A 27,547-nucleotide genomic window follows, 5' to 3' on the forward strand; every position below is an offset into this window, starting at 1 on the left:
TCTTGCCCCCTCCCTCAACAATGAAGCATTTCTTAAGGGCCTGTTACGCGCTGGAATGGGGACCCGAGGACAACAATTAATCCACCCTTGGCTCACGGGGGGCTGGGGGAGGGCGGGAGAACGAGTCGGTGCACAGGCGTGAACAAACCCAGCAGTGCTGCGGGGAGCGCGGGCGGCCGCACGGCCTCCTGCCACACCCCCACCTCCTCCACGCTCGGGCAGCGCGGGCCCGGTCCGGACGGTGCCCAGCAGGGTGGCGCTCTCGATCCCGCTCCCAGACGGAGCCGGACGGGGCTCTAGGGTCGCGGGCGGAACCCCCCGCCCCTCCGAGCTGGCGGGCGAGGGCGGTGCCCACGGAGCTTCATCTCCACTTCTCGGGGCTGGCCACCGGGCACCCAGAGGGGGCCGCAGCTCCGGGCGCGAGGGCGCGGAGACACCCAAGGAATGCCCACCCTTCCCGGATCCCTCCCTGGAGAAGGGGGAAGGGGGAAGGGGTTCTCTTCCCGGCTGGGAGGCGGAGACACTAGGGGAGGGGGCGGTGCTCCATGCTCAGTCCTCATTGGCTGCACCGACTGCGGGCCAAAACTTTGAGCCAATGAGAAAGAGGCCAGGCGGTGACGCCCCGTGACGTGATGGGAATTCCCCCCCGAGGGGGGGGGCGGAAAAGGGGCTTTCCCGGCTGGGGCCGCCGCGGGCCGAGCCGCGCCGGGGTCGGACGGCTGGCGGAGGCAGGACTCGCCGGTAGCGGAGCCGGAGCCGGAGCCGTAGCTGCAGCCGTGAGTGGTGCCCCTGCGTCCTGCCCCTGGGTTCCCTCGGTTCTCAGAGCACGGGTAGAGGGGCGGGGGCGGGCCCCCACTCAGCCTTGAGAGTCAAGAACCCAGGTCCGCACGGGGCGCGATCCCACGCAGACACACATCCCCCACTCACGCGCCTTCCCACGTAGACGCTGACACGCACGAGGGTCGGCCCGCGAGGGACCGCAGTCCTCGGCACACATCGCAGGCACGGAAGGGTGTACACCCTTCCGCAGAAAAACACACTGACACGCGTGTGCGCGGTTGTATACACACACACACACCCCCGGCACAAGTACGCGGATACCCAACCGTCTCATTTTAGCACGGTTACACAGACACACGTGCATGCAGGCAGACACAGAGAGAGACAACTGGAATCTTTGTCTCTCGGCATCCCCACGTACAGGGAAGAGTGGGGAAGGAGCTGGGTGGAGGCAGGCTCCCCTCCCCCAAGCTGCCCAAAGTCCATAGGAAGAGCGGAGGGCATTATATCCCCAGGGACTTAGGGCAGGAGGGCCCCCAGAGGAGAGGGGGCTCCCTACCAGAGGAATCTCCCCCAAAAGCCCCAAAGGCTGAATCAGCAGTCTCCTTCCCTCCTTCCCCCCCAGGCCCCAACAGATGACCCACGGAAAATCCCAGGGGAGCCCCAAGCCGTGGGAGGGGGGAGAAAGGGAAGGAAGGCTAGAATAGTAAAGGGAAGGGCAGGTTTGAAACCCAGGAGGGGGTAGCGGGAGAGACAGGGGAAACTCTCATTGGGCTTCCAGATTTCACCACTGGCCTGGAAAGGTGCCCCCAGATCCCCAGCTCAGAGCCCCTCCCTCCTACTGAAATCCTCTGCCTTCCCTTGCCCTAGTCTTCTCCCCCTTCATCCCCAGCAATCAGCCCCTCAGACTTGGGGTTCCTCTGATAAGGGGCGAGGGTTCCACAGCCCACGGTTCCCCACGGAGCAAGGCTCTGTTCTGGGAGTAGGGAAGAGAAAGGAGAGCAGGAAGGGGCCCCTCAAACTCCTAACTGCGCCCTCCCTCTCTGGGCTGGGCAAATCACGTCATTTCCAGGCCCACCCCCTCCCTTCGCCCCTCCTCTCTCTGGTATTTTCGGGACTTTCCTGAGCTGTTCTAACTTTCCTGCCCTCCCAGCCCCCGCCTGCCCACAGCTCTCTGGCTCTCACCCATTCCAGCCTGGCAGGAGGAGGGACCCTCTGCCCCCTACCCTCAGGCTCCTGGCTATTCCCTTTAGACCTGGCCTGAGGGGTGCCCCTCCACACCCACAAGCACAGGTACTTGGCGATACATCGGCAGCAGAAGCTGGACAGAGCCCAGCTCTAAAACATGGACGATTGCTATGGCCCAGTGAGTGCTAGCCTAAGTGGCTATCTTTGTGACTCTCCTTATTACCAACTCTCTCTCTCGGACCCTGTAGGCCTCTCTCTGTCTGTCCGTCTGACCATCTGGAGTTCTCTCTGTTTGGCTAATATCCTAGACTCTGTCTTTCAGTGCCCCTCCCCACCCCCACCCCCACTTTACTCAGTCCTGTCTGTCCTGCCAAGCTCTGATCTGTGTCGACCCCTTGGATTCCTGGTCCTCTGTCTATCCAAGCCTCTGTGTTGCTTTCCTGGCTCTTATGATGTGAGCTGCTGCCCCTTCCTCCTTTTGCCTCCAGCTCTCTGGCTTCCCCCTTGCCCCTCTTTCTTGGTTTGTCTGTCTGACCACTTCTGGTCCTCTCCTAGTTTGGGTGATCATTCTAAGTGGGGGATGGGAATAGTAATTTTGTGGGAATGGTAAGTTTCCACTATATCTATCCAAATCCAGGGTTTGGATGGCATTGATTACGATGATTTCCAATTCAACTCCCCGGTAGTGGATCGAAGAGAACCCCCAGAGGAGACCGGTCAGTATGGCTCTGCTAATACCAAATTTCCCAAGGACTCCTAATCCCCTTTGTCTCCCTCCTTGTCAATTCCCACTCCTGCCATCCAGTTGTTTGTTCCCCAGGAAGTAGAAATATAGGACCTTCTGCCAGAATTGGGGTGGGTATGAAAGGAGATCTCAAGACCCCTGGCTCAGACATGCCCCCTCCATCCCCAGGTGAGGGCCCCTACCTGGTCATCATGGAGCAGCCCAAGCAGGTGAGAGCAGGAAGGGGGACCAGGGTGGCTAAGGGGCTTTGCCTTCCTTCAGTTCCAGGGGTGGGTGGGAGTGTTCCTTAGTGGTTAGAGGCGATCCCTGTGAGTTGGGGAGTGGTCCGTGCAGACTGGGGTTATCACTCCTCACTATGGCTATTTTCTGATCCTCAGCGAGGCTTCCGCTTTCGCTATGGCTGTGAGGGCCCCTCCCATGGAGGGCTGCCTGGAGCCTCCAGTGAAAAGGGTCGTAAGACATATCCTACAGTTAAGGTGAGCAGAAGAGAAGGTGGGGGGGAGGGGTTTTGCCGCTGGAGAAGAGGGGCAGGGAGGTGACTGTCCATGTGTGGCAAATATCCCTCCATTCATCCTCCCCAGATATGTAACTACGTGGGACCAGCCAAGATTGAAGTGGACCTGGTCACACACAGCGATCCACCTCGGGCCCATGCACACAGCCTGGTTGGGAAGCAGTGCACAGAGCTGGGTGTCTGCGTGGTGTCCGTGGGACCCAAGGACATGACAGCTCAGTACGATGTCCCCATTCCCATCCCTACCCCCACCCTTGAGCTTTTCTGAGGCCAGCAATAGTTCTGCTTCCCCCCTCCAGTCCCCTGGTTATTGAATCTTCTTCATAGGCTTAATGTCCATGCTTGGTTGTACTGGAACAAAAGGGGACTTGATTGGGGAAATCAGCATCTTGGTAGGAGTAAGAGAAAGAGCAAACTTAAACCCTACACTCAGAACAGTCTGGGGGGGTGGAGGGAACAGGACAGAGTGAAGGCTTGGCCCCAACCCTTGGTTGCTCATGGCTTGGCCAAGGAGATGAGATTCACTCCTGGGAATATAATGAAATAAGCAGTGTGTGTTCTGAGGGTTAGAGCAAGCTGCTTGGATTCAGGGCTGGAGGATCTCAGCAGAGGTGGAGATCCCTGTGGATTGGAGGAATCAAGGAAGCCTGCCTGAAGGATGCAAAGGACTTGGACAAGTAGAAAAGCAGGGGGAAGATATTTCCCACCCAGGGAGCCGCTTGAGCCCTCCCATCTTTTGCTTCTCCGTATCTGATTTGTCACCCTGACTCCTTTCAGGTTTAACAACCTGGGAGTCCTGCATGTGACAAAAAAGAACATGATGGAGATCATGATGCAGAAGCTGCAGAGGCAGCGACTCCGCTCTAGGCCCCAGGGTCTAACAGGTATGGGCACCATGGAAAGGGGAGTATGTGTCTGGGGCTGTGGGTAAGGTAGAGAGGAAGAAGGGAGGGGGGGAAGAGGAAGGGAGAGAGAGAGGGAGATAGAGATAAAGAAAGGAAGAAAGAGAGGTTGAGAAAGATTGAGAGAAATTGAGAGAAAGAGAAAGATTGAGAGAGGGAGAGGGAGGAGGGAAGAGAGAGAGAGGGAAGGAGGGAGGGAGAGAGAAAGAGATTGAGAGAGAAGGAGGGAGGAGGGAGGGAGATAGAAATAGAGGGAGAAAAAAAGAGATTGAGAGAGAAGGAGGGAGGAGGGAGGGAGAGAAAGAGAGAAAAGATCAAGGGCACTGGGAGGGCCCATACAGTGACCTGAGGATTGAGGGGGTCAGACAAAGGGTTGAAATCAACTGGATATACATGTGACTGCCCATCACAGAGGCTGAACGGCGGGAGCTAGAGCAGGAGGCCAAAGAACTGAAGAAAGTTATGGACCTCAGCATTGTCCGGCTCCGCTTCTCTGCCTTCCTCAGGGCCAGTGATGGCTCTTTCTCTCTCCCCCTCCCACCTGTCATCTCCCAGCCCATCCACGATAGCAGTGAGTGACCCAAGCACAGTTAAAGGGGATATGGAAAATGTGGAGCAGAGACCACAGTTGGAGGGGGAAGACTGAGGGGATGATGCCCAAGCTGGGCATTCTGTTGAGATCACTTGTTCCCCCTAGAATCCCCTGGGGCCTCAAACCTGAAGATCTCCCGAATGGATAAGACAGCTGGATCTGTTAGGGGAGGGGATGAAGTTTATCTTCTCTGTGACAAGGTGCAGAAAGGTGAGAACAGAGCCAGGGACTGGGACAACAAGCGAAAAGGAGGAGGCTGTGGGCCTAAACTGGGTCCAGGGATGCCAGGGGGTTGTGCTAGAAGACAACTGAGGCTTTGGATGAAGCTGTAAGGAAAGAGGGACAAAGGGAGAAAGGTCAGGGTTGACAGCTATGTACAGAACCAGATTCTTCCCCCTCCCACCCCAGATGACATCGAAGTCCGGTTCTATGAGGATGATGAGAATGGCTGGCAGGCCTTTGGAGATTTCTCTCCCACAGATGTTCACAAACAGGTATCAGGACCTGGCGGGCACATAGAAAGGGGGTGGCATGGCCTAGGCAGGGCTTTGCAGGCCATACTGAGAGCCTATGTCTCCCTCCCCCAGTATGCTATTGTGTTCCGGACACCTCCTTATCATAAGATGAAGATTGAGCGTCCAGTGACTGTCTTTTTGCAGCTAAAGAGGAAACGGGGAGGGGACGTTTCCGACTCCAAACAGTTTACCTACTACCCCATGGTAGAAGGTAGGACTCAGGAGGGGGCTGAGGAACTGAGGCTACTTTGGGGTAGGAGAGAGGGGAGTTGGCCTGACCGCCCCCCTCATCCCCCCAGACAAGGAGGAAGTTCAGCGGAAGCGGAGAAAGGCCTTACCTGCCTTTTCCCAACACTTTGGAGATGGCTCCCACATGGGTGGGGCTGGAGGGGGTTCAGCTGGAGGTTATGGAAACGGTGGAGGAGGTAAGAGGCGCAAGAGGATTCTGGGGACTAGGTGTCCTATAAGGAAGGGTCAGAGGGGTCTGGGGGGCTCTTCCTCTTTCTCCATACACTGGACCCTAGAAAGGGTAGGCTCCCGGCATCAGGTGTGTGGAAGGGAAGTTTGGGGAGAGAGCCATCCTGTGACCATTTTCCCAGGGCTCATAACTATCCCTGAGACCATCCATCCCCCTATTGACCTTTCTTCCCCAAAGCCCCACCCAGACTCTCCTTCCAATTGCCCATCACCCCCCTCACTGCCTCACACTGACAATCTGCCTCCCCCTCCCCAGGTGGTGGTCTCAGCTTCTTTTCCACCACTTCCCTGAACTATAGCCTGTACACTCCTGGGGCTGCTCCAGTGGGCAGTTATTCTGGGGGGGCTGGAGTCCAGATGTCGGGAGAGAGTGAAGGCACAACCAGTGGTGAGGGGGAGAAGCAGACACACCCTGATTCCCCTGGCCGTCCCCCACCCCATGGACCACAGGCCTTAAAGATGCTACAGGAAGGTATGACTTCCCCACACACATACACTATAGAGGAAGAGGGGGGTGTGGAGGACCAGGGACTCAGGTATCACACTGGGGAGGACTAGATGGGCACAGTAACCACCTTCCATCTCCATGACCTTACCCTCTTTCCTCCCCTTTCCAACCAGCCCGGCAATATAACCTACGCATGTTTGGGCTTGCCCAACGCAGTGCCCGGGCCTTGCTGGACTACGGAGTTACAGCTGATGCCCGAACCCTTCTGGCTGGGCAGTGTCACCTGCTGAGGGCCCAGGACGAGAACGGAGACACGTATGAAGCCAGGGCAGACGGGGAATGGGAATGCATGTGTTGTTGATGTTGGCCTAGGGAAATGTAAGAGGTGGAGTTGGAGCAGGGATAGATTAGAACAAGGTTAGGAGGCTGGAGATTGGATTTTAGGCAAGAGTTTAATGGACTGAGCCTGGAAATGAGACTGAGCAGGTAGGGGCATGGGGAGTTGGTGACTCAGTCTAATTCAGGACAAGATTGCTGTTGCCCTAGGCTCCAGAATAAAATTCTACAGCTCCCTTGGTTTCTCCACCAGGCCTCTACACTTAGCCATCATTCACGGACAGACAAGTGTCATCGAGCAGATGGCTCATGTTATCTTCCGAGTCCCCCACCTGGGCATTGTCAACCTCACCAACCATTTGAACCAGGTATACCCAGCATGGGGCAGGGAAGAGCAGTGTGTGGTGAGGGCAATCCTCCCTCCCTAGAGGCCTGCCCTAACTTACTCTTATGTCCCCAGACGCCCCTTCACCTGGCTGTGATCACAGAGCAGAGCCGAGTGGTCAGCTTCCTACTGAGCATGGGTGCTGATCCGACCCTGCTGGACCGGCATGGAGATTCTGCCCTCCACCTGGCACTGCGGGCAGGCAATCCTGGCCTCCTGCAGGCCCTCCTTTGCCATGCAGGACCCGCTCTTCCCCAGTTACTACTCATGCCTGATTATGAGGGTGAGTGCCCCACCTCCAACCTGCAGAGACACACCTGGGACTTTGGGATGAGCTGAAGAGGATCCTCAACCAAGCTGGGGGGAAGAAGGAAAATAATTATGATAACTGGTCTGTTGGAGGCAGGGGATAATGGGTAGGGGTCAGGGCTCACCATGCCAAGCTGAAAGGACACAGACCTTTGTGCCTCCTGATGCCAGAAGTAGGTGCTCTCTGTTCTTGACTGGGGTCTGTCCCAGGATCAGATCCTGAGCCATGCCCATCCCACAGGCCTGTATCCTGTGCACCTGGCAGTGCGTGCTCATAGCCCAGAGTGCTTGGACCTGCTGGTAGGCAGTGGGGCTGACATTGAGCTGGCGGAACGGCAAGGTGGGCGCACTGCCTTACACCTGGCAACGGAGTCTGAGGAGCTGGGGCTTGTTAGCCACCTCATCACCAAGGTCAGTCAGTCTTTTAGCAAGCATTGCTGAAAGACTTCCTTTGTGCCCAGAATTTCACTAAGCACTATAGCTACACAGAAAGATCTCTGCCTCCATGGAGTTCCGATTCTAATAAGAAGGGGGTGGCAATGTGCAAACCCCAGGATACACTGGAGGTGACCCCAGAGGGCAGGCCCCAGAACTACATGGGCCAGGGGAAGGCTTCTTATAGAAGGTAGGGTTTGCAGGAAGCCAGGGCAGGGAAGCCAGAAGGTAGAGATGAAGAGGGAGAGCTTTCTAGGCATGGGGCATGGCCAGAGAAATGCCCAGAGTTGGGACTTAGTGTCTTAGGGGACAGCAAGGAGACCAGTCATTGGATAGCAGTGTGTGGAGGGAAGGCAGTTATGAGAAGAGTGGAGAGGGAAGAATTTTGGAGTCAAAGAACCTGCGTTCAAATCCCACACTGCTACTTGCTACCTAGGTGATCTTGGGCAAGTCACTTGAGGTACATAAGTAGCACAGTGAAAATAAATGGTTGGGTTTGAAGTCAGGAAGACCTAAATTCTAATCTTGCCTCAGACACTTGCAAGCTGTATGACCTTGGACAAGTCCCTTAATCTCTCTCAGTCTCAGTGTCCTCATCTGTAAAACAGGGATAATAACAGCACCCACCTTACAGGTTATTCTGACCATTATATGATATAAGCTATAAAACGCTCTATGTAAATGTTAGCCATGATTATTATCTACCCCTCTGGGTCTCAGTTTCCCCACATGTAAAATAGGAGCTTGAAATACTCTCCTTGGTTCCTTCTGATGCTTCATCTTATGAGCCCATGTATGAGTCCTTGGATCTTGGCCTCTGGGGGGTGTGGGAGGGGGCAGACAGTGTAAGCCTTAACTGGTCTTCCCCTCACCAGCTTGGTGCCAATGTGAATGCCCAAACTTTTGCTGGAAATACACCCTTGCACCTGGCAGCTGGGCTGGGGTCCCCCACCCTCACTCGCCTGCTACTCAAAGCTGGTAAGTACCTTGACCCCACAACCCCAGAAATTACTCCTGGCCAGTTGCTCCCTGGGGTCCCTTTTTAATCCTGACCTCTCTGGTCAGGGCAGGGTGCATTTCCTGGCCATAGAGGCCACAGGATTCCTCTCTATGCCCTCTCTGACTATACCCTCTCTGCCAGGAGCTGATGTGCAGGCTGAGAATGAAGAGCCCCTCTGCCCACTGCCTTCACCCCCAAACTCAGGCAGCGACTCTGAGTCAGATGGGGCTGAGGAAGGAAGTGGGAGAAAATACCGTGGTCACACACCCCTGGACCTGACCCGCAGTGCTAAGGTACAACCTGCAAGGGGGGAGATGTTTGAGGAGCAGGTAGCTGGGTTTGGGATGCACAATGGCATTTCTGAGATACCCCCCACTCTAGGTTAGGACTCTGCTGCTGAAGGCTGCTCAGGAGACCACAGAGCCACCCTTGACTCCCCCAAGCCCCACAGGTAAGACCCAAGCTCCCCGTCCTCCAAACCTTTCTCCTTGCCCCAAGGATGGGAAAGGGTGTTAGGGCCCAACCTTGAGCCAGGCCTTCCCTCCCTACCTCCTCTATCCTGAGAGCCATGTGCCTGGATCACTGTCTACCACAGGTCCTGGCCTGTCTCTGGGGGCCGCAACTTTGCAGGGCCTGGAGCGGCTGTTGGACGGACCAGGTGGTGGGGGAGATTGGGCTGAACTAGCAGAGAGGCTGGGGCTGCGCAGCCTGGTGGACACGTATCGCAGCACGACCTCTCCAAGTGGCAGCCTGATTCGAAGCTACCAGGTCAGTGTCTGGGTCTGGTTCCCTGAGCCCTGCCTTCCCATCCCCTCAGTGATCCCACCCCCAAATTCTCTTTCCTTTTGCCTCTCTCCATAGCTGGCTGGAGGAGACTTGGCAGGCTTGTTAGATGCCCTGGCTGCCATGGGGCTGGATGAGGGTGTGCGGCTTCTGCAGGGAACAGAGCCCAGGGACAAGCTTCCAAGCACAGGTAAGAAGCAAAGGGCGATGGGCAAAGGAGTCAAAGCTGGAGAGATTTGGGGGAGATTCTAGGAGTTACCTAGGGACCTGGCTCTAAACTTGGGTGAGGCCTGTTTACAGATGGGGACCTCAGGGCAGTGGGCACTGTGATGGTCTTAGAGGGTAAACTCTCTCTAAGGGGGTTCTGGGTTCTGTGATCTGGACTGGCTTTGGGGGACGGACTAGACCCTGAATCCCCTTGTTCCTTTTTCCCTCCTCAGAAGTAAAGGAGGACAGTGCCTACGGTAGTCAGTCAGTGGAGGAGGAACAGGAGAAGATGAGCATGGTACCCACGCCTCCTGGGGAGCTCACCCACAGGCACCCTGAGGAGCAGGTGCACTGATGCCAACTGTGCCCACAGCATGCCTGCCCTTGGAGGCGCCCGCTGTACAGATACCCTTATTTAATGCCCTGATTGGTCCTTTGGTTTTGATGAATAAAGGTATGTGGGGGTTGGGGAACCCAACCACCCCACCCTAGGACATAGGCTCCAATTCTCTGTTCTCACCCCCACCTCATGCATCATGTGACATATCTGTGCCAGCTCCATGTAGACATTGCCATATGGACACAGGAAAGAGTCAGGACGTAGCCGGGGGCTCCAGAGCAGGTTTTAATTGTGTTGGGGACTATACAGAAGGTGGGGTCGGGAGGGGCAAAGGTGCCAGAAGGAGGGCTTTGGGGTCACTGCCCCTCCCCCAGCACCCCTGCCACAGGTCTTATGTACAGGGGGCATTAAGGCCCTGCCAGAAACTGAATCATCTGGGGGCCCTGTGTCCATCCCACCCCACTCCAGCTCCAGGGTGAGAGAAAGCCCTTGTGGGTAAGAGAGGAAAAAGAGAGAGAGAGAGAGAGAGAAGAGGAGAGAAGGAGGAGGGGAGGGAGAGAGAGAGAAGAGGAGTGGGGGAAAAGAGGAGAGAGAGAAAAGAGGAGGGGGGAGAGAGAGAGAGAAGATAAGGGGGGGGAGAAAGAGAAAGAAAGAGAGAGAGAGAGAAGAGGAAAGAAAGAGAGAGAGAGGAGAGAAAACCAGCTCGGCCTACAGCTGAGGGCCCAGAGAAACAGGAAAGCCTGAGAGACTCAGGTCTTCCATACCCCTGGGGATACCCACCATCCCCCCAGGACAAGGCCCGAGACAGGGGGGATTGCTGGTGTCTGGGAGAGGGGTCCAGGAGGCCCAAATAGAAAGCAGGAAAGTGCGGCCCCCTAGCATGTGCCCTCCCCCCCAAAAAAATGTCATTGAAAGATCCCTCCCTCAACCCTCCCACCAGTGAATAAGAAAAAGTGCAAAATGGTATCACAAAATGGGGAGCCTGGTGGATGGCCCCAGCCCCTGGGGCTTAGCTTGGGCAGTGTCCACGGTGCCTTCGGGGCCCCGCGTCCGGCGCAGTCAGGCCCTGGCTGGGGCAGGGTCAGAGGTCATGCAGGTGGCCGGCTGGCAGTCGCTGTCCCCTCCCTCCTGGCCCCTACCCACGGGTCAGGGTTTCTGCCGCCCACTGCCCCCTACCCTGGGTTCAGGACCAGGGCGGTGTGGCCTGGCATGTGGAGGTGGCTCGGGCTGCAGAGTGGGGCTGGAGCAGGATGCAGGGAGCCCATCCTCAATGCCCCCTGGTATAGCCTGGCACAGCGCAGCCTCCACAGCCTCCAGTTCCTCACTGCCCGCCTTCAGCTTGGCCCGTAGCAGCGCTGCGTAGGTGCCATAACGAGATTTCTGAGAGAGGAAGAGAGCATGGAGACGGGCATGTGAGAGCTGCCCCTTGGCTCCACAGCCCCAGGAAGATGTCAGAGCCCAGAGCCCATCATTGCTCATGACCAGCTCTCCAGAGCCTCACTGAGGCTAGCTCAGGCTTGTGTCTGAGGACTCAGGATTAGGGCCATTCAGGACCCCTCCCTGCCATCTCAGGGACTTGAGCCCACATGACTTGGCACATTCTAAAGGATCACATGTCATCTGTGGGGAGCTGGGGGTTGGGCCTCCCAGAATGCCCAATCCTCTCATCTTGTACATGAGGAAACTGAGGCAGAGTTCAAATTTGTCCATGCTCACATCACTCCCTGCACATACTCCCAACTGAAGCGAGAGGGACTGGGGCTGAAGGGGTGGGCCGGGGCAGCCCCTGCAGAGCTCTGGGGCTGAGGGGTGACAACCCCACACCTCAAATTCCAGGTAGGCCTCCTTCTGCCGCTGCTCCTCAGCCTCTTTGCTCTTCGCCTTCCTGTCTGGCTGCTGGTGGTGAGCCCTGTGCTCCCGGAGCTCGGACACCATGGCCCTCAGTTTGGCTTCGTGCGTCCTCACCTGCTCCTCCTGCCCAGGGAAGGGAAGGACCACGAGTCTCAATGGGACCTCCACACCCGCCCACTGTCCTGTATCCCTCAGGGGCAGCGAGAGCAGTCCAGGGGCATTCTTAAGAGAGGGAAAAGGCCTCGATTGGGGTATTTCCTAGAAGACTATAGAATGTAGAGCTGGATGAGGTTTAGGGGTCATTGAGTCCAAAACCACCTTGCTTTAGGAACTGAGATCTGGGGAGAGGAAGAGACCTTGCCCAAGATCACCCAAGAGGAGGGTTATGACACAGGTAGGGTTCAAACCTTGGAGTCCTTGGACTCCAAATTCAGTTTTCTCTTCTCCAAGGGGGGAAAGTCAGGAGAGGAGAGGGCATTACCTGGGAGAGGCGGGTGGCAGAACTGGGCAGCAGAGGGCGACTGAATTTCTTCTGAGAACTGATAGCAGCTGGAAAAGGGGGTGCAGAGAACATGGCTGCCACCACATTGATGCGGGTGATCCAAGAGTGCATCTGCTCCAAGCTCCTAGGGGTGAGGTGGGGATAGATCTCTAAGGCCCAGGTAGAGGCACCCCCTCACCACTATGGGAAGGATTCTGAACCTGACCAGGGTCAGGTCTCCAGGGTCTGGGAACTCTACACTGGACGTAATGAGTCTAGGGCTGTGACTCACTGTGCCTGGAAAAGGAAAACCCGCCAGTCTGCCGTACGCAAGTAGAACACGTGAGGCCTCTTGCTATAGTCACTGGCGCGGGTGGCTAGGGCATGGTGGATACTGATGGCATTCTTCAACTCTTCCTCCACCAGAGCTGTGCCTGGCTGGTACTCCTCCTGCCAATGCACAGATACAGCTCAGCCTGTCCCAGGACCAGCCCCAGCATCCGACCCATCCTCCAATGACCTTGCTTTCTCACTCTATATTTTGAGCACACATATCCTCCAGGGCAAGTCTCAGGCAGCATGGATGCACTGAGAAACCCCAACCAGACCCAACCCTTCCCCTGCCCTCCACTCCCCTGGTTCCCTCCCATTCCCTGGCACCTTCTGTAGGTAGAGGATCATCCCTTTCAGAATGCCATGGAAAGCCTTCCAGCCACGTTTCCCCCGGGGCGCTGGGTGGAGGAGAGTTAGGAGGGACAGATTCACAGATATGGCCATGGAGGAGGAGAGTGATACCACCAACCCATCCTGTTCCCATCTCATTCAGCTTCATTGGCTGAAATCCAGAAAAAGGACCCTGCGGGGGACCCAAACGTCCCCACCCTTGTCCCAGTGTTTCCCCCCTCCCCACGTACTCTTCCTGCAGTCAGGATCCGCGTGCACCTTGCGCACCAGGGGGCCATGTTTGTAAATGGCAGCACCAGGCTCTGGGGACAGGTCCAGGAAAGGGCTGGAGCCACCACCGCTGCCACCACTGACCCTCTTGATGACCTTGGGATTTGGGTCAGCCAGTTCAGACAGGGAGCGGCGGAGTTCCTCTTCATCGCTGCAGGACAGTTGGCTCAGTCCAGGAACCCAACCACTTTCCAGCCTCCCAGGGTTCTTCCCAACTCCAGCTATGAGCTCTTTCTCTCCCTATAACAACCTTAGCCAAGGCTTCTCTCTTAAACCTGGGACTATCTGAGGACAGGGGCTGGGCCTCCCTCATTCTACCCAAAACCTTAAAACCTTACTGCTTGCAGAACAAGACGTTACACATAGAGACTGTGTTCAGGAAATATCTATTGAATAAATCAATGGCTTGACTATTGCAAGAGCTTACTACTACTCCCGGGGACCTTTTCATGATGAATGAGCAGACCTAGCATCCTTGTATCCCCTATTACTGCCTGGCTAAGCTGGCAGGGAGCATTGGTTCAGTCAGCAACACCAATTAAAATGATTAAATATATAGCTCTGCTAACCAATGACAACACAGGAAGACTGGAGGATTCTAGACAGGGCTTCCTCCTCTTCTTCTTCTTCCTCCTATCAGAGAAGGAGGCAGTAAAGGAAGAAGGAAGGAATAATCTGACGTATGGCAATTTCCATCTGGGATCTAGAGCAACCAGCAAGAGACACTGGAGTCAGCCAGTAGGAAAGAGAGTCGTGGTCTCTGGCCCCTTCAGATGAGCATATGTAACTTTAGCTACCTCTTATTTATGGATTCACAACTGCTTCTTGGCCCCATTAGTACAAAATTTTTCCATTTTGTTCCCTTTCCTCATCTCCCTTTACACCATTCCTCCTTTCTCTCTGAAGGCCGGGCCTTCTCCTCCAAGCATCCAAAAATATCCTTCAAGACAAAGCTAACACTCTCCTCTGGGAATACTAGGAAGACTCTTGGTCACCCTGGCTTACTGTGATCGTAGGTGCGGACTTCACCACATAACTGAGCAAACTCAACTAGTTTATTTTTCACTGGATTCCTGTTCATTCTTTCCCTCAACAAATGTTCACCGTGTACTAATTATGTGCAGGATAAGAGAGTTCAGAGAAATAGAAAGCATGGTCCCAGAAAGATTAACACCAAACAAATCAGAATATAATACTTAAAGCAATGAAAAGAAAGAAATTACTTCCATCGAGGCCAAATCAGGGAAGACTTCATGGAAGGTACCAATTTGAAGTATGGTAGAATTTTTTTTTTTTTTTAAGCAAGCAGAGTTTGGAGGGATGGCAGTCCAGACCATGAGCATAAGTACAGAACTGAGAAAGCATGGATTGTGTTGGGAGATAATTTGCCTACAGTAAAGGAGGGGGATAAAATTGTAAAGATAGATTAGGGTCAGATTAGGGAGAGCTTTGAATGCCATACTAAATACTCTAGGCTTCATCCTATGGTCAATGGAGAAACCTTAAAGGTTTTTGAATACAGCAAGGTGAGCACATGACCAGACAGAGCTGTGCTTTAGGACAATTAATTACTCTGGCAGGGATTTGTGAGCTAGATTGCAGGAGGGAGAGTTAGGAAGCAATTGTGATGATCTCAGTGAGAGATCTATGAATTACTAGGGTGATGATAGTAGAAATGAAAAGAGGGAACAAACAGACCTAAGAGATGTTGATGTCTGTTTGGATAAAGTATCAAGGAAGAGGGAGGAGTCAAAGATGACTGAGGTTTTGAGCCTGAGTGACTGAGAGAATAGCAATGCCATTAACAGAAATGAGGAAGTCAGGTCAGAAGCAAGAGCTGCTTTTTGGAGTGGAAGATGTTGAGTTTGGTTTTGGATATACATGGGGGATACACCAGGCCCCTGTTTGACTATAAACTCTCTGAAGGCAGGAATTATATTTTGTTTCATCACTGGAATCTCCAGCTACTAGTAGTTGGAAATGCAAAGCTTGAGCTAAACAGGGAAATTGAGGCCAGAGATGTATATTTGAGAATTAATAAATGGAAGTCATAGGAATATATGAGATCACCAGGAATTAGAGTATAGAGAGAGAACAGGGGAGGACCAAGGACAGAGTCTTGGGATCCTGGAAGAGGAAGAGGAGGAGCCAGTGAAGGGGGCAAAGGAATGGTCAGAAAGGCAGGGAGAGAAGCAGGCCATATGGAATCACAGAAGCCAAAGGAGAAAATATTAAAAAAATAGGATGGTCAATAGTGTCACACACACACACACACACACACACACACACACAACACAGGTCAAGGAAGAAGAGAACTGAGAAGGGGTCATCGGATTAGGCAAGAAGGGGGTAGGAAAAGGCACTTTCAGTTGACTAGTGGAAATGGAGGACAAAGTACAGTGTTAAATTGTGGAGTGGGGGAGGAAGTGAGATCAGTAAATCCCAACCACTCCTTTTAGAACTTTGACAGCAAAAAGAGAAGAGAAAGAGGAGATGATAAATTGAGGATATAGTAGTGTCAGAGGATTGGTTTAGTTTTGTTTTGGAATAGGGGAGACCTGAACATGTTATAGGCAGAAGGCAAGGAAGTAAAGCAGAAGAGATTCATTCATTCAATAAGCATTTATTAAGCACCTACTACGTTTCAGGTACTGTGCTAATCCATAGGTAGTACAAAGACAAAATCAAAAACAGTCTGTGCTCCCTGAGAAGCTTATTACTCGATAGGACTGAAGATAAAAGAGCAGTAGGTACTGAAAGTGGCAAAGAGGCAGACTCATTTCCTAATAACTAGAACTGTTCAAAAGTGGAATCAGTTGCCTCCAGAGGAAGTAGCTTCTCCCCCACAGCCCTCAGAGGATTTCAAGTGAAGAAAGCTGGATGACTGTTTTGTGGGGATGTTTGGGGGGAATTCCTGCACAAGCAAAGCTTGGATTAGATGGCTTTGGCCTCTGAGATAACTTTCAACTAAGATTCAATGACTCTAAAAGAAGATACATAATGGTGCAAAATCCCAAGAAGAATGAGAGAAGCAGAACCAAGGTGGAATGGTTAACTTGGGGAGAAAGAAGGAATCCTATTGCTCTGAGGCTAGAGTTCTGAGGTGGGGATGAAGGAAGCTGAGGAAGCTCATGCAGGAACCTTGCCTTGCAGCTAAACTGTGGGGGAACACACCTCCCTCAAGAGCAGCATCCATGTTGTAACACTGAGTAAAGACTAGCAAGTTAACCAACTGAGAGGAATGAGCAAATCCACTTCCTTCTCTAATGTTGGGAACCACATCTCCTTCAGTAATATCCACCTTCCTCCCAAGATCAAGGAAGGACCTCTATATATGGGGGGGGGGGGCGCACACTAAATTCACTGCTCAATTGTCCCAAACTTGTCAGCACCTGGGTCTTTGTCCTCTCCAATCCCTTCATATGACCAAGCTTTCCCCTAGTGCTGTCTCCCTCAAAACATCCCATTCTTGGACTACTCCCTTGGATGTTCTCCCCTCCTTCCTCCCAGAAACCTCCACTGATGCTGTCATAACAGCCTGGAGATGAGAGGCAGAGCCTGGCCTGTTAGCACCAAAGAAGGAAGAGAGGAGCTGAGGAGAGTGAAGGGGCCCGTCACCCTGCTACCCATTCTAGTTCTCCCCCAACCCCATCTCCCCAGGAACTCACATGGCCCACTGAAGCTTCTCATTCTTGATAGAACTGTACAGAGCCTAGAGAGAAGGGAGAGACACAGTTCAGAGGCAGGCACAGACTGAGGCTACTCACTGCAGTTCCTACTCCCCAGGATACAACCAGGCCCTCCCACCACCACTGGCTTCACTGCTCCAGGTCTCGGCTTGGGGAAATGGGGGAAGCTAGACAGAATAGCTCCATGTTTTCCTGATCCTTTTACTCTTATTAACTGATATAGAAACCAAACAGAGGCTCAGTTGGGGGACGACATCCTAGGAAATACTCCAGAACCTTGCTTCCCAGTCCCTCCCCTTTGCTACCAAAGTCAAGAAAGAGAGAATCTCAAAACACCCAAGCCTGGGACTGACTCTTGTATCTGCTCCAATGCCTAGAACAGCATTCTTGCACACAGCAGATGTTTAATCAATGTTTGCTAAATTAAGCAGACCTTTCCAGGGGAGAAATGACCAGGATATTGGGTGGATGGGAAGGTGAGGTGGGGGAGTCTCTCCTCTCCTTCCAATTTCCAATCATTCGTCCTCCAGTGGAAATGGCACCACCAGAACTGCAGGCTTGGGGAAGGAAAGAAGAGGCTGCTGGAGATGGGACCCCTGCACTCACAGGAGGGTGTGAGTATGTGTCTGTCTGTGGGGGTGTCTCTGCATGAGCGTGTGCTTTCCTTGCCTGTGTTAGTGTGACTGTGGGGGTGTTTCTTCTGTCAGTTTGCCTTGTGAAGGAATGGTGGTTTGTAATGTGAGCATGTGAATTATGTGTATGATGCCGTGTACATGTGAGTTGTGTACAGATGCAAAATAAGGATGCAAGTGCACAGGTAATATGTTTGTTGGGGATGAGGCCGTGGGGGGTCCTGGCGGCTCCCAATGCACCCTGATGTCTGAGCATATTGTGTGATGAAACAAGCGCTGATGTCTCCTACACATGCACCCAGGCATACGACCTTCATATATACAACATGCACGCAGGCATACGACCCTCATATATGCAACGCCCGGTTCTCATCCCCAACACTCACATCTCAGATACACATTCACAACTTGACACCCCCACAGCTACCCTCACAGGCAATCCTAACACCCTCATCACAGCTCCATCACCGGCTACCTCCCTCCACAGACACTATGCCAGCCTCCCGATCGAGCCCCAGCCTCCAAAGCAGCCACGAGCAGAGTCCTTCTTGGATACCCCCATCCCCACCCCCATTCATCATCCTGGTCCCCTCCCTTATCCCCGAGCCGTCCCCAAAGACCGCCCGCCTGCCTGGTGCTCGCTCCGTCCCTCTGTCCCTGCGGGGGCGCGTCAGTCCAGTCCAGCGGGGGCAGCGGCGGGCGCGAAATGACGGGTCCACCCGCTCCCAGCTCCCGCCCGCCCTTACCGTCTTCTTCTTCTTGCGGCTCTGCAGGCGGCTGACCACCAGGTCGGTGTAGAGCACGGGCTTGAGGCTGCGCGAGCGCTGGGGCCAGCCGTAGCAGAAGGTCTCGCCTCCACGGTAATTGCGCCCGTAGCGCACGGAGCAGAGCGAGCGGGAGCGCAGCCGCCCGGCGCTGCTGTGAATGCTGTTGACGCCGATCATGCTGCGCCCCGGCCAGCCCGGCCAGCCCGGCCCCGGCCCCGGCCCCGGCCCCGGCCCTCAGCGACCCCGGGTCCCTCCCGTCGCTGCCGCCATCCCCGGGCCCTGCGCCCCCAGCCCTCCTTCCACCCCCACCCGTAAGAACGGCGCAGGGACCCAGGCTGGGGCCGGGGCCGCAGACGTTCAGCACCCCCCTCCCCCTCTCCGGCACGCCCCCAGCCCCTTCTGGCCCTGAAACGGACCCAACGGAGCTGGAGAGACGGCGGGAGACCTGCGGAGGGTTGGGGGAGAGACTCAGAAAGGAATGGACCACGGCGGTGGCGGCGGCGGCGCTGGTGCTCTCAGCTCTGCAGCAAACGGAGAGGGAGGCGGCGGGGAGGGGGAGAGTAGAGGGAGGGGGGATGGAAGGAGGAGGGGGAGAAGGAGAGGGAAGGAGAGTCCCAGACAGGGAGTGGGGCGCTAAACCCGGGGAATGAGAGAGGAGGACAAGGACAGATGGGGGGAGAGGAGAAGGCAGAGGGAGAAGAGGGGTTTAGGTAGGGTGTGAGGGGAGGGACAAAGCTAAGAGGGTGAGAGAAGGGGAGGGGAGAGGGGAACTGGGCGGGGGCTCCTGGACCGGATGGGGCTGGGGGAGGAAGATGAAGAAATCCTGGAGAGGGGGAGTTTCTAGGGATTCTACTAGGAGATGGGAAGGGCAGCAAATATTAACCAAAACCCTTATTCTAATTTTGATGTCAGGCTTTCCCATCTTTCCATATTCTAAGCTCCATAGCTGGAAATAGGATGGGGGGGGGGGATCGGGAAGGAGGGGAATGGATATGATGACCAAAATAATCCCACCCAAGAGGCGGATTAGAAAGAACCCTGTATACCCAACCCCAACCCAGACCATAAACAACACAAGACACGCCCAACTCACACCTCACCGGAGCTGGAAGACAGATTTGCTCAACTCACAGACACACCCCCTGCTCACACAGTCTCACAATCATGCCCCTGTTGCAGGTGTGCAGTGTGTGTCAGTGTGGGAGAGGAGAATGTCTGGATCTACGATGTAAGGTCGGAGCTTAAGGTATAAAAAGATGCCTTCCCACCCTACTCCTACAGCTTGGAGGTTATCAGTCTTCAGTTCCTACTTAGCCCCTCCACTGAAAGCCAAGGGTACAAAGGAGAGAGTCCTGGGGATGTGGATGCAGATGGGAGGAAAGGGAGGGAGGGAGACATGGGAAGGATGCTCCACTCTCTCCTAAAAGCCTCTACCCAAGACAGTCTCTCTCTCCTCCTCCCCCTGCTCCTGTTCTGCCCTGCCCAGGGCCCTGTTCTGGCCTAGGTTTGTATGCCTGTAAAACTGTGCCATAGTGGAAAAAACACTAGCCTAAAAGACAGGAGACCTAGTATAGGGTCCCTTGGCTCCTTCTCACATTTAGCCCCCTCCCTTCTGCTGCTATTTCCTCTTGTTCTGCTCAAAATGGAATGATACAGATGACAAAACTCAGTGCTAGGGAGTCAGGAAATAAGGGTTTAGTCCTGGCTCTATAACTGTCTCACTTTATGGTCTTTGGACAGGTCTTTCTCTGGACCTCAGTTTCCTCACCTGCAAAATAAGGGAATTTCACTGGGTGATTTCTCAGGGCCTTTTTTTTAGTTCTGACATCCTATGGTTCTGCAGACAGGGTCACTCTAGGAGTCCCATGGTACAAGGATGTACTCCCTACCCTGCTTCTTCCCCCAGGGATACAATGATTGGATCCAGGGAATGGAAAACAAAAGTGGGGGTGAGGGGGAGTTCATGTGACAGAATATATGAGAGCCTTTGAGGGGTGCATCTCTGCAAGATGTCACTTCCCTCCCCCTCCTCTTCATTAGTGACTCTCATCCAGTTTTGCACAGACAGACTGCATGGTTAGGACACATTAGCACAAACCTCGAACAGACTCTCAGGCGTAGGGCTTAGCATTTGCGTGACTAGTAGGGAGGGGGAGGAGCTCAGGGTCTGAGTCACAGGAGCATAGCCTCCATGTAGAGTCAGAAACAAAGCCCCCCCCCCCCCCCCACTCCCTGTGTGGAGGGGGTGTGTGGAAGGGTTGTGGTTACAGTCTTCAGGCTAGTTTCAGATGTAAACCAGCTCCCTCCCCAGATGTGATCCAGCCTCCTCCCACAAAATGTGGCCTGTTTCCTCTCCAGATGGTAGCCCAATACTGCCCCTACCTTGAGCAACTCCCTCGGGAAGTCACCCCCCTGGTTGAGGCCCTCTAGGTTCCCAATGAAGTCCCCACATGTCATTCGCTTCCCAATGTTCTAAAAGAGAGGTGGGGGACATAGAGAAGCCCATGAGTTTATGGGGAAATCAGCCCAGTCCCCTTTCTTCTGCCCCTCCCAATGCCTGCAGTATCCTACACCCCCAAGCCTCTCCACTCACGTGGCCATGAAGATCCGTGTTCAGCAGCATGAGAGCACAGGTTAGAGTATGGGCTCCATCTGGGGAGGGGGGAGCTAGTCAGTATAGACCCCCTTCTGTCTCCTCTTCTCCCCAGCCCCACTTAGGGCTTTCTATTTCCCCCGTGGTGGTTCTCCCAGACCCCAGGGCTCTGTCCACATAGAGGAGTAGAAACCTGACTCAAGGAACAGACCCTCAGCTAAATGACTTCAACAGCAGGATAGCTAAATGTGCCGATAAGCTTTGAACATTACAAAAGCATGAATGTTCCCACTGAAGTTCCACGGCTCCCCCAAAGATACATAAATATTTGTATGCATACACACAAGTTCATGTTACTACTTATATGTCCATTCACACCTAAGCATACCCAGATGCCCAAGTGAATGTACCCTTCTGTCTCTGGGTATGTGCCTATGAGAAGAGGGTCCTTTCCCCACCCCCTTACCCCCAAGCTCCCAATCCCCTCACCCTCAGAAGACAGGGCCCCAGGGTTACATTGATGGTAGCGCTGGGAGAAATGAGCCAGAACTCTCTCCCGCTCCTGGGTTTCCCCCATCAGAGCCAGTTCCTTCAGAAACACCCTGGGGAGAAGGAGACCCAGGAAAAGATGGATATTATCACCAGCATGGAATGTCATTGCAACCCTCTGGTTTCCAGCCCATACCTGAGCCCCTATGCTATCTTGAATGGCACGGGAAGACCCTGGGGAGGGGGAGACAGGGTAACACACTGCCCTGTGTGGAGGTGGAGCTGAGACCCAGGCACTTAAAAGCAGTTCACAGTCTGGTTTTGTCTGGCTTCTTGGGCTTGGGTCCAGCTGGCACATTATGTATGTATTAGGATGGGGCATCCCCTCCTAGCTCCAGCAGATGCTTTGAAGAGAGAAAGAACCCACCTGAGTGCCTGATCCAGACTCATTCCGGTGAAGACAAAGAATTTGAGGTACTCTCCAGCCACCAGCTTACTGAAGTCATTGCTGGGGGGACAAGGCAGGAGGGGGAGTTATGCTTGGGGCCAGGAGAATAACGTGGCCCTGGTGCTGCCCCACACCCAGACACCCCAAGTGCTCAAGCTCAGTCAGTGGAATTGGTGCTTAGTCAACCAAGAAGAAAGGAAGAGGTTAGGTCTGGGAAGAACCCTGGAGCCAAGAAAATCTGCAAGGCAGGGACTTTTTCAGGGGCTAGGGAAGGTAAGGAGACACCCTCAGAAGCCATGACACCCCAGGGCCAGGACACCCCCAGGGCCAGAATATCCTCATGGCTCAGCCCTCCCTCCTCATCTCCATACTTCTTCCCCAAATGCCGGGCCACATCAGCCTTCTTAAAGCCATCCAGGTTGTAGAGACGCTTGGCTAGCCTCTGGGCAGCTTCCAGGTCAGCCTTCTGCCCATTGGACAGGGTATCAGTGCTACCCAGGGCCAGCTGTTCTGTGCTGTCCAACTCCGAGTCAGAATCCGACACCAGTTGGCTCAGAGGGAGGTCACTGAAGGGGAGTGGCAATGAGGTTCAGAGTGTGATGAGGAGGGAGGACCCCTGAGTCTCCTGGGATCCTCCAAAAAAACATCCTGGTCAACCCCTGCCTTCATCCCAGACAAACAAGGGGAGGGAAAAGGTTGTCTGTTTTCATCATTAGCCTCCAGTATCTCAACTCTTCCCTGAAAATTCTTTCTCAAATCTACCCCATGTCTTTCTTGCTGTAGTGTGAGCTCTAGCTCCATCTTCTAACTCTCAGGAGCCTTGGGACTAGGGTAGGCTGTTGGAAGCAGGCCAGCAGGAAAGAAAAAATGTGCTTTTCTAGGCCTTTGATCTTATCTACCCCTTCTCTTGTTCTAGGGTTAGAAGCTTTGGAAAAATGGTGCTCTCCTGGCCTTCCCTTTCTCCTCCTCCTCCCCGCTCCCATCCATCCCACCTCCCTGGGCCACCTGGCCCCAGAGACAGAAACTGGAAACTCCTGGTTGCTAAGCAACTTTGTCTCCCAGGCCACCCCCTCCAGTTGCCATGGAAACCACACTTCAAGGGTAGCTGGGGGCGGGGCAGAAGTCTTTTTCAGCAGAGGGCAACTTCCCCACTCCTTGCCTCCCTGCTGAAAGAGGGTCTTACTAAGGAGAAGGGGAGAAAGTTATGTGAAACCCCCATGCTACCAGAGATTTGCACATACACACACCCAACTCCTAGGAGAAATGTCCCTTCCAGGCAAACAGGATAGAGATTTCTGGTGCTAAGGGTCTTGAGGGGCTAGAATGTGGCTATGAAAATGGCAGCGTTTGGGTGCCAGTTTCCTCCTGGTCAGGGGATGATTTTCTAGGGAACAGGGCTTCCTGAAGAACACACAAACACACACACACACACACACACACACATACACACACACACAATCTTTGGCTGTATCTGTTCCTCCAGTCTGTCTCCACCTCCCAGGGGAACCAAACATAGTAATGGCCTTTGCTAATTCTATGAGTACTAAGGAGGGGAGGGGAAAAGTTAGGGGACAGAGTAGAATGAAGGTGTTTTTGTTAACACCTATTCTCCAAAGTAGAACTTCTTGTCCTAAGAAACCAAAACACACCACACCCCAAAGTCAGAAGGGAAAAATGGTACAAGTCTTTCCAAACCTCCCTATGCCCCCTTTCTGCCGTCCCCTCCCATCTTTCCTCCACAACCCCAGTCAAAGATCCTTCCCTGCCCAGAGTGGTTTCTCAGGCAGGGATTAAGGGTCAATGTGGTCACTCACCTACCCACAGGCAGAGGTCCTAAACCAAAGCTGTCTTCAGAGTGACAAGGGCTAGGTGGAGCCCTGTTCTGAGTGGAATCGACCCCTCTTCTAACCTCCTCCTCCTCTTCCTCACGTTCTGTCCAGGGTCCATCGGCAGCTGAGCTGGTCCCTGAATCAGGTTCCAGAGGAGCTAATGGGGCTGGCAGCTGGAGATCAAGCTGGGGGGCCAGATGATTGGGGGGCAGTTCAAAGGTGAAAAAGGGACTCTGGGTGGGGCCTGGCGAGGCTAGGGCCTCCAGGGAGGCCAGGCTGGTGTAGGAGGTGCCTTTGGCTCTGTGTGACTCTAGGATAGCTTCAAAGATGCAGCTGAAGGAGTCTGGGCCATCTGCAGATGGGCTGGAGCCTGGCAGGAAGGGCAGTGGGGACTTGAGGGCCCCACAGGGACTCAGCGTGGCCACTGGCCTAGGTGGCGAATGAATCCAGGGAGAAGGAGAGGTCAGAGCTGGTCCAGAGGCCAAGGGGCTGCCCCCCACCCCCTCCCTCCACTTCTGCTCCCTCCCCAGTCCAAAGAGCAACTAGCTTCTCTCCCATTGTTACTCTTATGTTAGCCCAGGTCACCCAGGCACGTTATCCCTTACAAAAAAAATCTTTTCTCCCAAACCAGGTCGCCCTGTCTAGTCTCACCCTGCCCTGTTCATATTTATTCCCCTCCTCCTCCTCTTCTCCTTTCCCTACTAATCTCACTCTCCATGATCCTTTCCCCTCCCCTCTCCATTCTATTTTTGTCATCATCTTAAGAAAGGAGATGAGGCTTCAGAAGGACCCTGGGGCCAGGGGAAAGGGGTCCCCACCCATCTCCATATGCTACCCTGCAATTCCCATGGTCTTTTCCTGACTCAACCCCCAGTTCTGCCTCCTCTGACCTTGTATAACAGGACAATCACCACTGCATTCTCCCTCAGGCCCATCTGCCCCCATCCCCCAGACCCAGTCCTCTGCCCTTCGCCCCCAGCCCTGGCCTGCTCACTGGGCCCCTTCTGAGGCCTCGAACACCTCGTCGTCCACCTCTTCCTCAGCGTCTTCCTCCTCGCTGGCACTGTCCAGGCTGGGGACTGACCGAGGGGCAGGCTGGAGGACTCTGGCCGTACCCAGGGGCTCTGAGCTGGGTTGGCTCTCAATAGCTGAGTCAGCCTCCTCTCGCTCCACCAGAACCTCATCAATGTCCGTCTCCCGGTAGCACCGAAGGGGCACTGCGTCCAGGTCAGTTTCTGAATATTTAGTCACCCGTCCTGTGGTCATCTCAGAGCTATGCCCCAACCCCTCCCTGGAGACTCTAGCTGATGTTTGCTCCCACTCCTGGTTCTGAGGTTGGGAACCTGCAGCACAGATCAAAGGAAGAGAAGGGTATTGGGGAGGTCATTCTGACTAACTTAGTGCCTCCTTTCCTTTCCCCTTCATCCTCTTGTCTTGTCAGCCCCTTAGATTACTGGAGTCAGCTTCCCACTACTATCATGAGCCAGAAGTTTGGTTTTTTCCAATGTCTGAGTTCTATCTCTCTGCTGCAAGTTCAACTCAGAATCTTCAGTCAGATAGTTCTGAGACCCAAGCAGAACTAACCTTCCCTTCTCTGGGTCTTATGATCTCCACACTCTTAACTGATTTAGCCTTAGACTGAGCAGGCTGGGGCAAAAGAAAGCCAGGGGTATTTCTTTCTGCCAACTGCTTGCCTCCAGGTTCTGAGTTCAGCCCTAAGATGATAATACATAAAGGCTGAAGAAGGGACCCCCACTATGGATGGATAAGACAGTCTCTCCTCATGTCCTAGAAGCAGTATGACAGAGCAGAAACAGCAGTGGTTCAGAAGGCAAAGATCCTGGATTCTACTTACTTGTGTCACTGACTACCTGTGTGGCCTTGGGCAAGTCACTTAACTTCCCTCAGTTTCTTCAACTGTAAAATAAGGGTCTGGGCCATATGGTCTCTGGGTTTTCATTCTGGCTCTAAAACTATGATCCTGGCAACAAAGTAGGAGCCTAATAAATGCTTATTAACTGGCTGACTATGGCCTGGATTCAGAGATGCTGGCTCTGCCATTTTTTAAAACTTGGACTTTGGGAAAGTTATTTAAACTTTTCCCAGCCTCAGTTTCCTCAGCTGTAAAAAGAAGTTGCACTAGATGACCTGTAAGATGTCTTCCACTTCTAAATCTGTGATCAGCCCTAAGCACCCTGTTCAGAGCAGCTTTTTCCCCTTGATTCCCTTCTGTTCCCACCCAGCCCCTTCATTACCTGAACTTGGGGGGTCCAGAGAGCCAAAGAAGAATTCCCACTTGGCCCGAGCAATCCGCTGGGCATGAGCAGACACTTCCCGGGGAGAGGAGCAGCATTCCCCCTGAGACAAGGAGATGGGAGACAGACACATACACACCGAGCAAAAGGTGGTAACAGTGATAATCAAATATACAGAGATGAGACCCATGGAGAGATTCAGAAAGAAAAGGAAAGATTCAGCAGGGACACAAGGACAACAAGATTTCTCATGAGATTCTGATTCCAGGGCATCTCAGCATCTTTAGAGGAGTTGGGGTTGTAGGGGTAAGGGTGGGAAGGAACAGGGGGCACATACCTGGTTCTGGCAGTTAATGCCTGAGGGCCCTTGGAGTAGAGTGGTCAGGTCCTCTGGAGGCCCACCCAGACCATTTGGGAGGGAGGAATAGAGGCTATCTCCACCTGTGGATGGTTGGGCTGGGGACCCAGGCAGGGGGCAGCATCGGGCAGTGAGGAGAACTGAATTTCCCCCAGCAGGTAGTGGGTCTGAAGTGGAAGCCTCCAGCCGGAGCTTCCGGCTCAAGCCAGAACTGGAACCAGAACTAGGGGCAAGGGTGGAGGCAAGTCGCTGGGCTGGGGATGAGGTACCAGGAGAGGGAGACCCAAGGTCCAGGCTTCTACTGAGGCCCCCATTCACTGTCCTCACATTGGCCTTTTCCACAAAGCGGAAGATGACCACTGAGCTTTGTGGTGGCCCAGCCGGTGAGGGAGGGCTCTGGGGAGCAGGTGTACACCGAAGTGGTGTACAAGGTGCTGTCACCCGCCCTAACTCCCTGCTCCCACCACCAGGACCCACCACTCGTCGAATGAGGGAGCCCATACTGCCATACATGCCCAGTTGGGCCCTCCCACCCCCTGGGGGGCTCTCGGGCATAGGTCCCCCTGGAAGCCATCTTCGAGGGCATCGAGGGGGTGAGATGGCGCAGTCTCCCTCAGAGCAGAAGCGCATGGTTCCCTGGGCCATGCTGGGGGGAGGCCAGGGATTGAACTGGTCAGGCAGGGGAGGCCAGGAGGGTGAGGCCAGCAGTGGGGTTGGGGGAAGGCATGCTCCTCAAACAGGCCTAGAGGAGGAGGGAGAAGACAAGGGTGAGTTGAAAAGAGAAACCTAAGAAAAGACAGTCAATAATCCTTTCTGGTTGAGGCTCACTAAACACCCATTTGAATCTCTCCCTTCTACCCTCCCCTACAAGTAAGATGGGGACCCACCCATCCCAAACAGCCCTATAAGCATGGGAGAAATACAAGGAGTCCTGGAGTCCAGTCTAGTCTTCTGCCCCATGCAAAGTTCCCTCCATAAATAATTGGTCTGAATGGGGAGGTAAGATGGGGGAATAGAAGCTATTTCAGGAGGCATGTGGGCCTGAGCTCTAGGTGTCCCCATGGCAACCAGGAGCAACTCAATGGGGTAGGGGGGACCGGAAGGTCTAGGAAGGGGAGATGGCTGTAATTCAGGGCCTGAGTCTCCTGAACTGAGTCCCTTCTGGGTCCTGCTGAGGAGGATGCGTAGTAATGGAAGTGGGGGTGGGAAGGGAGGAGGTTACGCAAGGACAGGCAGAAGGAAAAG

The 27,547-nt window shown here is 54.1% G+C and overlaps 2 protein-coding genes across 6 annotated transcripts; one reads left to right on the forward strand and one right to left on the reverse strand.

Annotated features, from left to right (window-relative positions):
• The first annotated feature begins 665 nt into the window (after positions 1 to 665).
• NFKB2 (nuclear factor kappa B subunit 2) lies at positions 666 to 10,110 on the forward strand. Of its 4 annotated transcripts, none has more exons than XM_072621020.1 (23): positions 666 to 776; positions 1,934 to 2,146; positions 2,606 to 2,684; positions 2,789 to 2,922; positions 3,091 to 3,189; positions 3,295 to 3,446; positions 4,005 to 4,111; positions 4,542 to 4,700; positions 4,827 to 4,931; positions 5,130 to 5,215; positions 5,309 to 5,447; positions 5,536 to 5,661; positions 5,970 to 6,185; positions 6,335 to 6,476; positions 6,751 to 6,865; positions 6,958 to 7,165; positions 7,433 to 7,602; positions 8,502 to 8,604; positions 8,768 to 8,919; positions 9,008 to 9,077; positions 9,222 to 9,394; positions 9,488 to 9,599; positions 9,850 to 10,110. In XM_072621020.1, the coding sequence occupies exons 2-23, from the start codon at positions 2,126 to 2,128 to the stop codon at positions 9,969 to 9,971; spliced, it is 2,790 nt and encodes a 929-aa protein (XP_072477121.1). In that variant the 5' UTR covers positions 666 to 776; positions 1,934 to 2,125; the 3' UTR covers positions 9,972 to 10,110. The 4 variants fall into 4 exon arrangements, with proteins under 4 accessions (XP_072477121.1, XP_072477126.1, XP_072477132.1 ...); XM_072621025.1 differs by having other exon boundaries at positions 702 to 776; positions 2,034 to 2,146; XM_072621031.1 differs by lacking the exon at positions 666 to 776 and having other exon boundaries at positions 1,873 to 2,146; positions 2,882 to 2,922.
• A 118-nt stretch (positions 10,111 to 10,228) lies between these two features.
• On the reverse strand, positions 10,229 to 27,051 carry PSD (pleckstrin and Sec7 domain containing). Of its 2 annotated transcripts, none has more exons than XM_072621018.1 (16): positions 26,282 to 27,051; positions 25,945 to 26,047; positions 24,684 to 25,032; positions 23,675 to 24,118; positions 22,232 to 22,426; positions 21,840 to 21,920; positions 21,440 to 21,525; positions 20,924 to 20,982; positions 20,713 to 20,802; positions 16,911 to 16,954; positions 13,203 to 13,393; positions 12,949 to 13,019; positions 12,581 to 12,738; positions 12,289 to 12,433; positions 11,781 to 11,930; positions 10,229 to 11,336 (listed from the first exon to the last, which is right to left on the reverse strand). In XM_072621018.1, the coding sequence occupies exons 1-16, from the start codon at positions 26,945 to 26,947 to the stop codon at positions 11,103 to 11,105; spliced, it is 3,066 nt and encodes a 1,021-aa protein (XP_072477119.1). In that variant the 5' UTR covers positions 26,948 to 27,051; the 3' UTR covers positions 10,229 to 11,102. The 2 variants fall into 2 exon arrangements, with proteins under 2 accessions (XP_072477119.1, XP_072477116.1); XM_072621015.1 differs by having other exon boundaries at positions 21,413 to 21,525.
• Positions 27,052 to 27,547: the final 496 nt, after the last annotated feature.

Source organism: Notamacropus eugenii, chromosome 1 (assembly GCF_028372415.1).
Source record: "Notamacropus eugenii isolate mMacEug1 chromosome 1, mMacEug1.pri_v2, whole genome shotgun sequence".
In the NCBI taxonomy this organism is placed as follows: Eukaryota; Metazoa; Chordata; class Mammalia; order Diprotodontia; family Macropodidae; genus Notamacropus; species Notamacropus eugenii.

Excerpts from the sequence above, each read along its gene's own strand:
- NFKB2 (XM_072621020.1), top strand. The coding sequence starts at position 2,126 with ATGGACGATTGCTATGGCCCA. Across the intron at positions 4,112-4,541 it reads TAGGCCCCAGGGTCTAACAG|AGGCTGAACGGCGGGAGCTA; the intron begins GTATGGGCACCA and ends TGCCCATCACAG. Across the intron at positions 9,600-9,849 it reads GGACAAGCTTCCAAGCACAG|AAGTAAAGGAGGACAGTGCC; the intron begins GTAAGAAGCAAA and ends TTCCCTCCTCAG.
- PSD (XM_072621015.1), bottom strand. The coding sequence starts at position 26,947 with ATGGCCCAGGGAACCATGCGCTTCTGCTCTGAGGGAGACTGCGCCATC. Across the intron at positions 20,803-20,923 it reads ACACGGATCTTCATGGCCAC|AACATTGGGAAGCGAATGAC; the intron begins GTGAGTGGAGAG and ends CCTCTCTTTTAG. Across the intron at positions 12,434-12,580 it reads GTTTTCCTTTTCCAGGCACA|GAGCTTGGAGCAGATGCACT; the intron begins GTGAGTCACAGC and ends CCTCACCCCTAG.